Source organism: Eleutherodactylus coqui, chromosome 5 (genome assembly GCF_035609145.1).
Source record: "Eleutherodactylus coqui strain aEleCoq1 chromosome 5, aEleCoq1.hap1, whole genome shotgun sequence".
NCBI classification, from domain to species: Eukaryota; Metazoa; Chordata; class Amphibia; order Anura; family Eleutherodactylidae; genus Eleutherodactylus; species Eleutherodactylus coqui.
This window is the reverse complement of record NC_089841.1, coordinates 201,591,293-201,607,779: the sequence shown is the minus strand read 5'-3', so window position 1 is coordinate 201,607,779 and position 16,487 is coordinate 201,591,293. Positions and strand designations below refer to the sequence as shown.

Sequence of the window (16,487 nt, the reverse complement as noted above, 5' to 3'; positions counted from 1 at the left end):
TCTGAACTTTAATACATTTTCTATGAGAGATAAAGAATAAGTCCTTTTTCCCCTCAATCACTACACAGTTATTACTCCCATTGTGTTGCTCTGCTATAAGAACAAAACAGTAAAGTAACGACAGTGTCAGATCTCTCAAATTAGCTATAATTGGGTCTGTCGAGTTTTGTTATAGTGTCCAGAATTCTGGTTAAATTTAGTGAAATCGGCGACATAAGCAAGGCCCAAAAAGTTCTACCATTTTCAAATCATTGTGCTATTAAATAATCCAATGTAAGCAAATACAATGCCTTTAAAATAAAGTCCTTAGTCTGCATTTTACAGTAAATAAAATTACAGTAACTATATATTTTTGTCATTTACATACCATTTTTTGAGATGATAAGTGAAACATATTCTTTATTTAGAGATTGTGCAAAAAGTAGTAAACTTGGTGCTTGAGTTGTCCTGAAACTGAAAGCTATACTTTCTTTAAAATTTGAGTCAGCGTAAATAGAAGATACTAGACTGGAATTTTTCATTATAGTATAATTCTCTTCAATGTTATAAGTTAAGGATGATTCTGCATCAAATTGTGCTGAAATTTCTGCAAAATAAAAAAAACAAAATAATAATCAGACACTATGGATTAAACATTCATAGTTAGATATAAATCACTGAAAAAGGGAATACACCTAAAAATCACAGAAAGTGGCCATATACTTACCATTGTACTGATACAAGAGAGCAGTTTAAAAAAAACATCCCTCAAAATGCAGACAGCCAAACTGCTAGATGGAGGAGCATTGAACAGGTGCAAAGTACTGATGAACAACCACTCATACATCTTCCTTTTACTGAGGGGGTGGTTGCCTATTACTATAGCATACAAATGGAGTCAGGCTACACAATACATGCAGTGCACCATGCACGCTTACAACCTCATAATGACTTCATATTCCAATCCATTGGGCTGTTCTGCACACCATAGGCGAATCACACTGGCACGAGCATCCTGGGCTTCCCCACCGCTCAAAGCCACATTGCATTTTACTGATACATACTGATACATATCAATAAATATTAGATATTGGTTAATATTTTGGCCAAAATACACAAGCTCACAAGCCCTGTATCTGTGTGCAAGTGCAAGTATAGTAGATCAGCCACATCCATGTAGCAGTTTGGCTGGCTGCATGTTGAGGGATGTTTTTTAACCTGCCCTCTTGTATTAGTACATTGGTAAGTATATGGCCGCTTTCTGTGATTTTTTTTCATATTTGAATACACTCACTGACATGGGTGTATTATGGGTGCACATTGCGTGGATATTTCTCACATGCAAATACGCTGAGGCAAGCACATTTGCACTAACGCTCGTGTGTCTCTGCCCTTCCTGCATATTTTAAACTCCCATAACCTATAATAGACATATTACATATGTAATATATACCAAACTAGTATACTAGTATATAATGCGCAGCCCCCATACACCAGTGTGAGTGAGCCCTTAATAAGCATTAATACTATACCATTTAAACCAAAAACTAACAACCAATAAAACTATAAATTCAAATTACAAATATCCACACAATTTTGTTATTTTCCTTTGTGTTAAGAAACATTAATACAAATTGCTAGTATATTTTAGGAAAAAGAAAGAACAATTTCTAAAAATGCTTTTCATACATAAAAGGTATTTTATAGTTTGCACAACCCCTTTGAAATATTCTTTTCCCCTATTTGGGAACATTATCGCTGATAAGGGTGGAGACCTGCTACAAAGACCAGTGCTTGCTCTGGATGACTTGGGACTTCCAAGAATTTCAGAGAAACCAATGATTATTTTGCGAGAAGTGTAATTCCCCTGTAGAGGCACTGCAGTATGTTAGGGCGCCACTCATGCCAACAAGGTCCAGGTGCATACTTAGGTCTGATGTGACATGGCATCAATGCCAGACGGCGTAATATACTTGTCAGTGCCTGCACAGTGTCATTCAGCCCTGGATGTTGGGGGAGAAACATCTCCCTTCTGTTGTGAGCTGATAGGCTGGATGATCTGTCCATCATTACAGTTAGCCTATCAGTGACCTGCTTAGGGTATTTATTACCGCTACTCTTTACAGGGAATGTTGGGAAAGCATTTGTATAGTGCCCTTGTGTTTCTGCGTACTTATTTTTCTGCCATCCTTTTATAGACTTTGGACTTCAAACCTGTTTCTCTCTCTAAAACGTAACTGCTGTTGCTCTCTAACGCTTACCTTGAGTTTGGGTTGTTCATTTGTCTAATCTGACCCAATTTGTCCTCATACACTCCCTCACTTTCGTATTAAACCTAAGGACATTTAGGGAATCAGTCTGGGTTGTAGCCATGGGGGACACCCTTTTCGAGGGTGGTGCTCTGCTTCACTAAAAAGTCAAGTCAGGGTAGATCAAAGGGAAGATCTTATACCTTACCTCATTTTCTACCACCATTGCACATCCAGCAACCCAGAAACTCCCTGTGTTTTACATGCTGGTCAGCCAGTTTCTGTCCTCTTTTTCTGAATCCATTTATCAGTTTCTTTGACAGGACTGGGTGGATTTGACACAGTGGAACTAATGACTTGCTGCTAAGTTTTCTTGATGATTAAAGTTGATAACTGGCTACTCCAACATGACATCCCTGATCAACTTATCACAGGGAGACCAATTTAGTTAAGAAAACAGTGGTCCAAAAGACACTTTAATGTTTGGGGTGATACTCTTATTATTCACTATTACAGGAAAGTTTTGGGACAATACTATTTACATTATTGTCCTAACTTTGCCTATTTTTATTTAACTATAGAGGATGCAGGGGATGCGGTTGCACCCGGGCCCAGGAGCTTTAAGGGGCCCATAAGGCCTCTCTTCTCCACATAGAAAGCCCAGTACTTTGAATAAAGCATTATAGTTGGGGGCCCTGTTACAGGTTTTGAATTGTTGCCCAGAAGTTTCAAGTTTCACCTCTGCTTACAGCTACTGTATGTTGCCATTTAAGATCCTTATACACAACCTTCAAAAACCTATACTTCTGTAAGCATTTTCATAAAATGATTGATTACTAGCTGGTCATCCAATTCCACTGAGTATAATGTTGTACAAATTTATTTTACAAATATATATCTTATAACATTAATATTTTAAAGTGGATGCTCACACTTGCTGAAATTACGCTTAGGGCTTAGTCACACGGGCGCATCCGGGCGCCGATACGCCCGTCTTCCTGCATGTAGAAGACAGCCGCACTGCAAGTGCGGATGACTCTCCGCAGCACCGGAAGAAAGAACACATGACTGGCAATGGAGCCAGCAGTGCAGCCGTCTTATCCTGCAGGAAGACGGGCGCATCGGTGGCCGGATGCGCCCGTGTGACTAAGCCCTTATATATAGATCATTGCATATAAAGACAGGCTCATAAAAATAAATCCTCTGAGATTTTCACATCACTGTCAATTTCAAGGAATATTTTTTTTCCTTTCATTTCTCTGCCCCATTTTCAGATTACAACATATACAGTGTAGTACCTATAGATCTGTATGAGCTAGATGTCTGCAGAATAGTGTCCTTTAGTCATGCATTAAAATTATGGACAACAGCACTTTTCAGAACTGTAAAATCGATTTTTACAGGTAGAGGAAAGGTTTTTGCTTATTAGACATAGAAACTGCTTAGTGTTTACTCACCTTTCTTGCAAAATGCTCCAGTATAGGCTGACAAACTGCAGTCACATGAAAACCCATTGTGTTTTTCAACACATCTTCCTCCATTGTGACATAAGTTACCATAGCTACTGCAATGTCCAGGGCACCCTGGTTTGATACCTGGGGTCACCTTTGCTCTTTCTTCCAAGTCAATAGGAATGCCATTCAACTTTAAGGAGCGGATGCAACCTAAAAACCCTTTCTGTCTTGAAGGTGTCCCACCTGTTTAGAGGAAAAAAATAAAGAAAGATGTACATGTTTATATAAGTTATACATTTATGTGCTCTATTGTTTGCCAGAAACTTGGCTGTCAACTTGGGAAGTCCAAAGAGTGTTGATGAATTGCCTTTCAAGATTATGCAGGTGATTTTTTTTCCTGTACGCAAATAATAAGCGTGATGCCCCCTCCGGCTGAACATGGTTTAACCTGCTGGTCTACATTTATAATAACTCTTTTTTTTTTTACTTTCCAAGCAATAATAGAAAATGCATTAAAGGGTCTGTTTCATAAAACCAACCATGGCCCATATTTCCTATTTAACTCCTGGTTGGAAACTACAATGAGATGGATATAAGAACTGGAAGATATGAGGTCTGGGCACATTTAAGGAAACAGTACCAAACATAAGGGGCTGCTCCATTACACTTGTACACTACTTTTGTAATCACAATATTTTATTACAGTTTTTTCTGTTTTACATGTTACTGGATTTCTAGGGGGTTGAAACTTAAGGATTCTACACATAGATCATGTCTAAAAAGATCTGACTATCCTAATTTTAAAATTTTGGCTTAAGGCTATGACCACACAGAGCGTAAAGACTGCAGGTTTTCACAATGGCGTAGAATGCAGGAAATCCATAGTGTTTACAAGCCATATTAATGAGATAAATCTCCATATGGTGTGGAAAATATCTGCATAGAATTTGAAATAAAATGGACATGCTATGCAGATTTTAAATTCGCAGCATATCAGTAGTTTGCTGTGGATTTTCACAGTTGGGTAAACTCATCTTTCAATAAATAGTGTGAATTTTGCAGAAAATCTGCAGCAAAATCAAAAATTCTTTATGTATTTTGCCATGAAAGTGAGGCAAAATCTATGGATGTATTTTCGTACCATGTGGTAGTAACCTTACACATCAGTTTGCAGATCACCAAGCATAAATTCCACAAAAAAAGTGGATCTATAATTCAGTCCAGATAGCTTTTTTTTAAAGCATGTTATCCATTTGCTAAAGTCCAGTAAAAGCTGGAGGGAAATTTACTAAGGCCTCCTTCAGACGAGTGTGGTTTACACGCTGCTACAGAAACGTGTAAGCCACACTGCTGACATGCAGGAATTCTGCAGTGAACAAGCTGTTCTGTGCTCCGCAGAGCAGCCCATTCACATGTCCGTGCTGCAAGCAGAGTGCTGCCGCGGGTCCCGTAGGGGCCTAAGGTCAGCACCATGGACAGCACCGCAGCACGGAGCTGACAGCGAGTCGTCACTCGCTGTCCTATCTTTTTTACCAGCACAGATTCTGCACTGATAAAAAGGCTCCATGTGAGCGCTTCCATAGCAACCTATTGGTTGCTATAGAAGCGGGGTTTACACGTTGCTGTAGCAGCATGTAAACCACGCTTGTCTGAACGAGGCCTAAGCCCAGCATTTCAAACACTATATGTAGGCACATGATGCACCTAATACATTGAGACGCACAGATCTCTTCATGAATTAGGCACTTTTTGGCCTCTTCATGTGCTTACACAGAAATTCACCAATTCACCTAGCTAAAGAAAGTCTAACGAAACACCCATGTCATTCCTGTGACTAATACTATAAAGTCCATGGATTTGTCATAAATGATGCGATTGTTCTGTTAGCGCATCGTCTATCTGTTTTTGGGTATTGCACTATTTTTCCTCCCTTTGATTTTATATAGGTGGCCATATGCCCACCTTTTGTCTGTACGTCAGATGTTTCTCTATTTTTTAAATTTACTATTATTAAAGGTTAAGTTTTAGCACAGAGATTAGAATCTACCCAGTGAAAAAGGGAATTTGAAAATTTAGATTCTTCCACTACAGTGAATAAGTTTGCTTGTTAGTGTGTTCTTTGTATACACCATAGATAGTGTTTGCGCACATATTTATACTTTATCTACTTGCAACATGAGTTAAAGCATATATATATATATATATATATATATATATATATATATACACATATATATATATATATATATATATATATATCTCCTTCAATTACGCAGTACATAGGTCACCCTTGCCCTTTCAGGTTATACAGTAAGCAAATGCACTTGTTTTTCAATATTTATTAAAATCTACCAGCCATATGTGACTACTCCAGTATTCCAGTTGTGAAGGATTCATTTTCAGTCAGTTAATTAAATGTCACAGATTTGGCACTTCTAAGCCACAAATTATTTGATTTGCCTTCTCAAGGATTTCCAGTTTAAAACTAGCACTCATCCCAACAAATTGAATTAATATGAAAGAATGTCAATTAATTCTATATTCCCCTGCTCAAACATAAGGCAACATCTGTTGCATATAAACTAAGGACATACTTTATTAAACCAAATGAGCATTGGGTGCCGTTATTAGTAATAAAATAGCAAGGGAAACAAATATTAAAATCAGTATCCATAAACTTATAAAAACTTTAACGTTTCTCCACATTTTTTTTAATTAGAAAAGTTTTATAACACAATCTGACATTTCAAAAAATGTGTTATTGCTGCCAAGCAGCCTATGTCCTTTCTTTAAGGTGGCAATCCAGTTTTAAGCCGAACATCTGAGGCATATTCTGACAGTGTAGTTGCTCAGGATATGCTAATTTCGGAGTCTTTGGTACAGGGTCAGTATGGCAATGCACAAAGCCTGTATGGCTCCTTTAGTAGGGAGCTACGTACACTGCATGCGTACACTATTAAGAAAACACTGCTAGACTCCATATTTATGGTTAAATTCAAAACAATTCTTCTAGGAGAGAATATCACAAAACATATGGAGTCATCTAGAGCACAATTACTTTTCATATCTATTACATTGTTTTGCAGCCAATCATCCATTGTGTATGGCTTTGTACTGACTGTTCTAGACTGCAGATACATTTTTCTTCCTCTTTTCTTTTCTTTTGGGGTGGTGGTTGGGGGTAGAAGTGGCAAGTATTGAATTTCAACATACCCTTATCCTTTTGTATGTTGAGATAAGCCACTACCACAGATGTGTTGTAATGGTTTATTTCCCTCTTCCCATCAAGAAAACAAGTATACTCAACTGACCTGAGCGCGTATGCTTATGCAGGGATGAGAGAAATAGCTCCAATGAATGCTCGGTACACACCTAGTTCCAAACATATGTTACTGACAGAGCATTGAATGGCAGCACACAGAGTCCTACATGTCTTCTTATGAGACTCTGTGTTCCGTCATTCAACCTGCCCTACCGTGTGCATGAGACCATAGCATTTTATGTAGTACTACTGCTAAATCAATTTATCCTCACCTGTTTATACCATAACTTAATTCCATTCTGAAGGGATATGGACATGTTAAAATCTCCAACCATTTCAAAGTGATTTAATGTATTTGAATTTACTCTGACAACTCATTCTGAAACTATGTGACAGATGAAGGCAATATCCATCTTTGATATTTTTCCATGAGCAATGAAAAATGAAGACTGTATTACTGATAAATTCTATAAAACAGAATATTTCTCTTTCTATCCTCTTAAAGAATTAGTTTCATACTTTTTTGACTATATATATAGTCTTTGTTACAAAAATGTTATTCCATAAGTCCATGGGGGAAAGGGATCCATCAAATATAGCAATTTGTAGAGAATGTTCCTATATCATTTTCAACAGTGCTGTGGTATAATTTGTTTGATAGCTATTTTTATAGGTTTTAACATAGTATTTTGAAGCCATTATCTTTAGACTGCTGCAGGTTTTCCCACCTTTTATTTTCTGAAATAAATGGCATTTGACTGGTGGTAGAAAAAAATTATAACTTACATGTTTTAGTTTTCAAGTTCAACCTTTGAAAATGGAAGCGATTGCACAATTACAAACATCTATGGCTGAATTCATAAGAACCTTCCAGCCTAAATCTACTAGCATAACATATTTTCTACGGGTATCCACATTTAATCCTATTAATTCTTTGTAATTTTCATTTTCACAAAATGTTTTGCAGTACTTGTTTGACAGGGTTTATTACTGATCTAACAGATGGAATTGCCAGGTAACTGTGTTACTCTTAGGCCTTAGTCACACGGGCGTTTTTCCCCGCGATTTGCGGATCGCATGACGGATGCGCATCCGCAAATCGCGTGACTAGGGCCGAAAAATCGCCCAAAAAAACTGTTCCTAGCCGCGTTTCAATAGAAACGGGCCGGAGCAGTGCAGCCTTCCAGCGCATCAAATTCAATGGAGCCGGCTGTATTTAAAATCCCCGCCTGCTGAATGAGCTGCCTCTGATTGGTGACAGCCTCACCAATCAGGGGTAGCTCTCACTTACCCATTCATGAATTCATGAATGGGTGAGTGAGTGCTGCCTCTGATTGGCTCAGCACAGGCACCATCCCAATACCTAAAGGGGAAGCTGAGCTGAAGAAGGTTGAGAACCACTGCTTTAGATGACAGTCCTGAGATCCAAATTTATTATTGACTCATTGACTCTGAAAGGATCATTCCTGTTAAAGCCACTTGCCTGGGACACATACCTCTGTGAAAAATGTTGTCCCTGCTGTTCTGAGGTCCCATATTCTCACCTGGGTGCATGACTAAACTTGCAGGACATCCTCGTATTTAGGGTGCGTTCACACAAGCATGTTTTTGTGCTTACATATGTACGCACAAAAACACACTTCTATTTGCAACAATGCAGGTGCGTGCCTGCAAAGATAGGACATGCGTGCACCATAGAGAATGCACGCATTGTTTTCAATGGAGAATTAAAGAATTCCTCTGCTGTATCTGCCACAGATGTGGCAGATGTAGCAGCAAGGAATTCTTTTAACTAGCGGGGTGACGAAAACATCTGCCGCATGCAGCAGATGTGTTCTTCATGCCCGCGGGGGTCACGGCAGCGGCGGAGAGGTAAGTTGTTTTTTTTTGCACTAAAATGTTTCTTTTTCAGGGAAGGGCATATATGTAAATCACTTCCCTGAAAAAGAATGCAGGGGGCCGGCAGAGCATTGTTTTCAATGGAGCTGCCGGCAGCAGCCGTGGCTGCATTGACAATAAGCACGCAGCTGTGTTCACACCTAAGTACGCACAAAAACACGCTTGTGTGAACATACCCTAAGAGGACACCTAAATTCATTCTTCACCATTACTTGTGGTCCACTATTGAGAGAGATGTTAAGCACTACCTTTCCATTTACCAGATTTGCACCAAAAACAAGCCATCACTTCTACGTCCTGCCAGTCTAACCTACCATCTGCCTATTCTGCATTCACCCTGGTCACACATTGCCATGAACTGTATTACCTATCTGCCTAATTCATCTGGTAATTCAGTAACATGTGGGGTTGTAGACAGATTTTCTAAAATGGTGCAGAGGAGAGATCACAGGAACCTCAAAAGAATCCAAGCCCTATACCTCATTTAAAAAATGTATTCTGCAAGAAAGAGATGGCTTAAGGTGGGATACTGTTGTGGCGCACTGTGGCAGCCCACCATGCTTTCCTGCTGCTGGGGCTGTAATTGAGAGCCACCATCATCCATGTGCTGCTATCTGCACTTATTCCTCTGTTTGCTCTCTGGTGTACGTCTTTAGGGCTCACTTGCACTTCATTCCTGTCACAGAATTTTCTATATTAAGCATGCATACCCTAGGGTGGATGCCTAAGCAATTTGGTTTCCTACTGCCATTTGTAATAAAGCCCTTGTTTGTGTATTCTGCTTTGCATTCCTCCTCTGACTCCCAGTTATTTCAACATCTGTGCTCCCCCATCTTGGCTTTGTGTTTACTGAACTCTAGTTCACACCTTCAGGTACCTCACTTCAGCCCTGTGCAGCATCAGCAGCCACACTACCAGGACTGTCTGTTTGAGCAGCAAAAAACATATACCACTTGAAGGGGTCAAGGATGAAAACCAGGGTTCCCCAGGTACTGCCTCCACAATTAGCTCAAAGTCAAACCATTGTGTGGCAAAGTGGATACACATCTGCCTGCCTGATAAGATAATGGAAAAAAAGAAAAAACTTTGGTACCCTGTTAGCCAGTTGAAAAAAGTGTTATTTCTTTTAGTAAGAGAAACAAAATAATCTTATGGCTATTATATCCTTTCTAACAAAAAGAAATGATGTTAAATAACAAGCTTTTGACACTACTGAGGTCCCTTCACCAGGCGGGTATAATCTTTTTCAGAACTTTGGTTATGCCCTGCCTAATGAACTTATGCCTGAGGCCTCAGTCACACGGGCGCATCGGCACCCGTACACCAGCGCTTATGCGCCCGTGTGACTGACACCAGCAGACGGACGTACCTGCAGACGGCCGTCTCTCTGCAGCGCTGGAGGAAAGAACATGTGACCGGCTACATTGCAGAGAGACGGCCGTCTACAGGTACGTCCGTCTCCTTCCTGCAGTCACACGGGCGCATCGGCGCCGGTGTACGGGTGCCGATGCGCCCGTGTGACTGAGGCCTAAGTTATCTCAAAGACTTTTGTATTTTGTGTAAATACAGAAATCGCTGTAGACACTGCAGAAAAAGGGTTGAGGAAGGCCTACCTTTAAAACACATTACATACAGTATTCATACATTGGAAAACATTAATTACTTTTTGGAATGTGCTTATTTCAAATAATAGAAAACTGCAGTAACAAGTAAATGAAATAAATATATATAAAATGAAATAGTCGCATAAAAGGAAAAGTATGCTTAGTTGTTAACTTTCAAATCCTACATCATTAGCTCTAGCCAAAAGGATCAATTATTATTATTACTAATAGAGCTAAAAGTAAGAATATTTAGACTGTTGTTTTTTTATTGTATCGATATTACAAGAAATTACTTCATCTTGCACATCCTTAAATACTATACCTTACCCTGTATCAGGATAGAAACATTTCATTTAACTAGAAGGTACAATTAATTTTCAAGATAATTCATGGAAATGGCTGTCTTCTAATGACTATTATTCCAATAAATCAATTTCCTCCTTGTGATAAATAGACAACCAAAAAAAGAGGCATTCAAGGTCAGTTAAATTCCCATGATGAATTGATTCTATTATGTCTGGGTTAACAATTACTTCTAAGTTCCTATTTAAATAAATATTGCTTTCTACAAGTTAAGTGTTTCAAAGTTATGCTCAATATTCAGCATTTTAACAAATTATTCATCTTATTTGCAATGGAAAAGAACCATAATGACAGTGTGATGAGAGTCGAAGGCCTCATGTACAAATATGGTGCCCACAGTAATCTATAAGCACATACTGTACCTCTGGGTTACATGGGGGCAGACAAGAGGTTGTTTATTTTTCTCACAGGCTCCATAAGAATTTGTGAACAAACTAAGTGTGATATGTTCTATTGCATGCTGTATTATGGAGTTATTCTGCCTCAGAAGCAATGCAGTCATGGCACACAAAGTGCACTATAGGTCTATACTGTGAACATGTAGTGTATTCTGTGCATGTGTAATTGCTGCGCAAATTAGGAGATCGGGGAATTAAAATCAAAACATACAAGGTGTATAATAGTTAACATGTATATTTATAATAATAAATGCAAGTTTTTTTAAGTACATCATATCTTTTGAGTATGCAATTTGTTCCTTGCAATGATTGTACAGTACATGTAAAACATCCATTAATCTTCTTCCAAATTGTACCTGTTATACAGTGCTAATGTATTTTTTCTTGTTAGATTTTAAACGGCACTTTATAAAGAATTTAATGTAATACCTGTATACTAGTACATTCAAACTAATTGTTATGGAGTAAAATTATTAAATTAAGCACTATAGAATTCTGTCTCAATTTGTCCCCCAAAAACTGACATACACCCTATGTACCGCATTTATTTTAGATACTTTGAGGGAGATTTATTAAGGAAGATTTGACATGCCGATTTAATATGAACCTTGTCGACTACAATGTATGATCTTCATTAGAGTTGAGTGAACATACTCTGCCGAGCTTGATGCTCATTCGAGCATTAGCGTACTCGATGGTGCTTGTTACTCGAACGAGCATCAAATCATGTTCGATCCAGCCCAGTTTTTGGCTCCTACCCGCTGTGACTGTTTTGGCCCCTCCCCGCCGTGACACAGCGCGCGTCATTGGCAAATTTTTTGTCTGGCAGGAAGGGGGGGGGGGGGGGGAGAGAGAGAGAGAGAGAGAGAGCACGAACCAAGAAAGAAAGAAAAAAAGCTTGGCACCCGCTGTTCCACATACAAAAATGCTCGAGTCTCCCATTGTAGTCAATGGGGTTCGTTACTCGAGTAGAGCTCTCGAATTTTACGAAAAGCTCGCCTCGAATAACGCGGACCCGAGCATTTGGGTGATCGCTCATCTCTAATCTTCATGCGTTAGGTGCATCTCGGCACCTCTATGTGCCAACACAGAAATCTACACCAGCTAAGAACTGGAATAGATTCCCAATATATTTTCTGGCATAAACATTAAATAGAGGTCATAAACAAGATATGAACAAAGCTAATTTTTTTTGTTTTCTTTGGATATTAGGCAGTTTAAGGGGTGAACTGATTTGTTATGTATTTGATATATAAAAGGTAAGGTATAGTGGCGACAACTTACATCTTAAGTAAATTTGTGTAAAAAACTTCATGTAACATGCAGATTTTGGTGCTGATTTGACGCAACATTTACCCCTTCAGTTAAAAAGATGAAATCCACACTAAAACCATCAGCTTAAGTCCACAACAAATTCTAAATGTTATATACAAATTATCATCCTCAAACTTTTTCGCATTTTGTATTTTAATATTTCTTGAAAAATTTAAGAAATGACCAGCAATATTTTTCTGAAGCCTATTATATTTTCATACACAGCATGCTTTATTACTAGTAGATAAATACAACTTTTTTTCTCTAGTATCAAAATAGTTTAATTTAAAACTTACCTATGAAGAGCTGACTGTAAAGCTGTAGACGTATATGACCATCAGAGGGGGTATTGTATGTTTTTTGGGGTAAGTTATCCACTTGAAGAGAGGCTTCTTTGATGTTTCTCTCTGCTTTCACAAAGTGCCATTGACTGTCATTTAAATGAGTTAGTGAGCTTACTCGAACCTCTACGGGGCCATTTCCAACATCAAATGAAAAAACAACATCTGTTGGAGCTAAAAGCAGAGACATTTTTCAGTTCACTATATTATTCATTTAATATGCATTTTGCTCTTGTTTTATTATATTAATTTTGTTAGAATTTATTTTTGTTGTGCCTTCCATTTATGTAGTTACAAATGTTAAGCAAAGTCGATATTATTATTTTTTCATTTGTAAAGCACAATTAATCAAGACCTATCAGATCCTCTGACAAGTGAGACAGGTTGTATATCTTACAGCCAGATCCCTGCTGATTCCTCCAGTGTTTTTAGTTTTGCTTCAGCTCTCCACCTATTTGCCCACCATTGTCTCCCTACTTTTGGAGTCTAATGCCACTCCACTGTCAAGTGGATGGTCTTCACTACAAAGTGTCCATCAGTGTCAAGGAATGATTTCTTAACCCCTTAGTGACAAGTCTAATTTTTTATTTAAGGTCCAAGCGATTGTTATCATATGTGGGCTTGTTTTTTAGAACAAGTTTTATTCTTTAATGGCACCACTCTGGGGCACAGATAATGTGCTATATAACTTTATTTTTTTTTACATTTTTGGAGGGAGATGGAAAAAAACAAAACAAAATTCCACCAGATGGTAAGTGGTCTGCAAATCATGTCCTATGAAGAAACAGTTAAAGGATCTGGCAATGTTTTGCTTGCAAAAACGAAGGCTGAGAAGAGACTTAGTAGCTGTCTACAAATATCTGAAGGGTTGTCACAGTGCAGAGGGATCAGCCCTATTCTCATTTACACAAGGGAAGACTAGAAACAATGGGATGAAACTGAAAGGGAGGAGACACAAATTACATATCAGAAAAATCTTTCTGACAGTGAGGGTGATCAAGGAGTGGAACAGGTTGCCATGGGAGGTGGAGAGTTCTCCTTCAATGGAAGTCTTCAAACAAAGGCTGGACAAATATCTGTCTGGGATGATTTACTGAATCCTGCACTGAGCAGGGAATTGGACCCGATGACCCTGGAGGTCCATGCCAACTCTATCATTCTAGCATTCAATAAAAAAATATGATATCTTTCTTATCTGGATCAGCACAATTACTGTGATACCAAGTTTATATAGATTTAAATTTTTTTTTGCTATTATTGCACAATAAAAACACATTTTTGAATAAAAATAATTGAATATGGACCGCTGCATTCTAAGATCTATAGCATTTTTATTTTTCTGGCAACTGAGCTATGTGAGGGCTTGCTTTTTGTGAGAAGAGTTGTCGTTTTAATATGTACCATTTTCAAATACACGTGACTTTTGGATTGCTCTCCATTGTGTATTTTGGGAGATGTACAAAAGAAAAATAGCAATTCTGGTGTGAGTTTTTAAAATCACTTTTACGGTGTTCGCTATGTGTGATCAATAACAAAATATTTTCATTGCCTGAGTCATTGCAAAAGTGGTTATACCTATTCTGTGCTGCTTTTTTAAATTCTCTTTGGTATTTATCCATCTAAAGAGGATTTGTGTATTTGTGAAAAAACTTGATTTTTTTTCTTTAAATTAAACTCTATTGAACCTTATTGATGCAATTTTTTTGCTCCAGAAAGTGACTTGAAGATTTGATAGTTTGATCACTAGGATAGTACACTGCAATACTTATGTAGTGCATTCTACTAATCACATCACAACAGCCTATTCAACTATGCTGGAGGGGAAGTCTAATAGGCTCAGTTACATGGCAGACATTAAGGCCTATGTCAGACTTCCAGTTGCTATGGGTACCCATTGGTACCCTGCAAGCTCACTGCGGGGTATCGATGGCTGTTATCTCCTCCTAGCATTTGCTTAGATTCTGCAGTTGCTATTGATTTTGGCTTGTAAGGGCTTAAATTGCAAGGATCTCAGGTCTCTCTTCTGCTAGCAGTTACAGCATGAGCCTAGTTGTCAGTAGTCAGCTAAGCCACTGCTTTGAAAAATGTATGTGCAGATTAAAAGCCCATTAGTGAGGTCAGTAAAAAGGAGTATTGGTGGTCACTAAGTGGTTAAAAATGCATTAGATGGCTGCAATTCAGCTACCAAATCTTAAACTGAGTACAAAAAAATAGAGCATGATACACTGTATACAGGCAAGGTGTTTAAAATCTGGACAACGCTTTAACACTGCTTAATGCTGTGCCCAACAAAGATGCAAAGAACATCATTATCCTGCAAAACGCATAATAAAGTGTAATATTTTTGACCACACTGTTCCTTGAAAAAATACATATTGTGTCCAATATTAGTGCATTTCACTACTGAAAAAGTTAATGAATGCTGTTTTCATTGTATATTATACTAGCTGATATACCCGGCTTTGCCCGAGTTAATTTGGTACTGGTGTTTATCTGGTGTTCACACGGAAAATCTTATGAAGTTGTGGTTACTTTAGAGATACCGGAAAAACATATGTTCATCATTTTGCATAGTTCTCTGCGTTACCCAGGAAACACCACGGGGAGGTAACCATGTGACGTTTCCTTTATATAAAATGACATCAGGAAGTGAGAGAATTAGATTTCATACGTAAAATTTGGACGCTAATTCTTTTGCACTTAGAATTGAATGATCGAGTTGGGACCCAATAACTTTTCCTATTTATGACATAATCAATGCCCGTGCCAAATTTCAAGTTTCTATGACACCAAGAAGTGAGAGAATTAGATTCCGTACGTAAAATTTGGACGCTAGTTCTTTTGCACTAGAATTGAATAATCAAGTTGGGACCCATTAACTTTTCCTATTTATGGCATATTCAATGCTTATGGCAAATTGCATGTTTCTATGACTTTGGGAAGTGAGAGATTTAGATTATGTACGTAAAATTTTGACACTAATACTTTTGCGCATAGAATTGAATAATCGAGTTGGGACCCATTAGCTTTTCCTATTTATGACATAATCAATGCTCGTGCCAAATTTCACGTTTCTATGACACCGGAAAGTGAGGAAATTACATTCCGTACATAAAATTTGGACGCTAATTCTTTTGCGCATAGAATTCAATAATCGAGTTGGGACCCATTGGCTTTTCCTATTTATGACATAATCAATGCTCGTGCCAAATTTCACGTTTCTATGACACCAGAAAGTGAGAAAAATACTTAGTGCATCATAGAAATCAGAAAATAGCCACTCATGTATGTTGGTTGCTGAGTAATAAATTTATTAACATGAGACTTACTTTAAAGGCACCACATATTTGCTATATTTGTCGATGTGTGCAACTCAGTGATGGTAATGTGAATTGCAGCCTTCTAAGAGTTTTGTTGGTATGTTGTGGTAATATATAGAATTTGTATGGTGAGAAATTGCATTCCTTAACAAAATTTGTGTAATTTTAAATCATAAATACATGTGTAACAATTTGGATGCAAAAAGCCCATAGAAAATAACATGTTGTGAAAAAAATTACATATTCTATCCATAGGGTTATTTGACAGACACCTATTGAATGTTTAGAATAATTTGTCTATTGC

The 16,487-nt window shown here is 38.0% G+C and overlaps 1 protein-coding gene across 1 annotated transcript in view; it reads right to left on the bottom strand.

Moving 5' to 3' along the window:
- CNTNAP4 (contactin associated protein family member 4) overlaps positions 1 to 16,487 on the bottom strand; it is a 303,723-nt gene that overhangs the window by 26,385 nt on the left and 260,851 nt on the right. The window contains exons 17-19 of the mRNA XM_066605004.1: positions 12,819 to 13,037; positions 3,686 to 3,925; positions 368 to 586 (exon numbers count right to left, since the gene is read on the bottom strand). Of these exons, the coding sequence (XP_066461101.1) occupies positions 368 to 586; positions 3,686 to 3,925; positions 12,819 to 13,037 (678 nt within the window). The remainder of the gene's footprint in view (positions 1 to 367; positions 587 to 3,685; positions 3,926 to 12,818; positions 13,038 to 16,487) is intronic.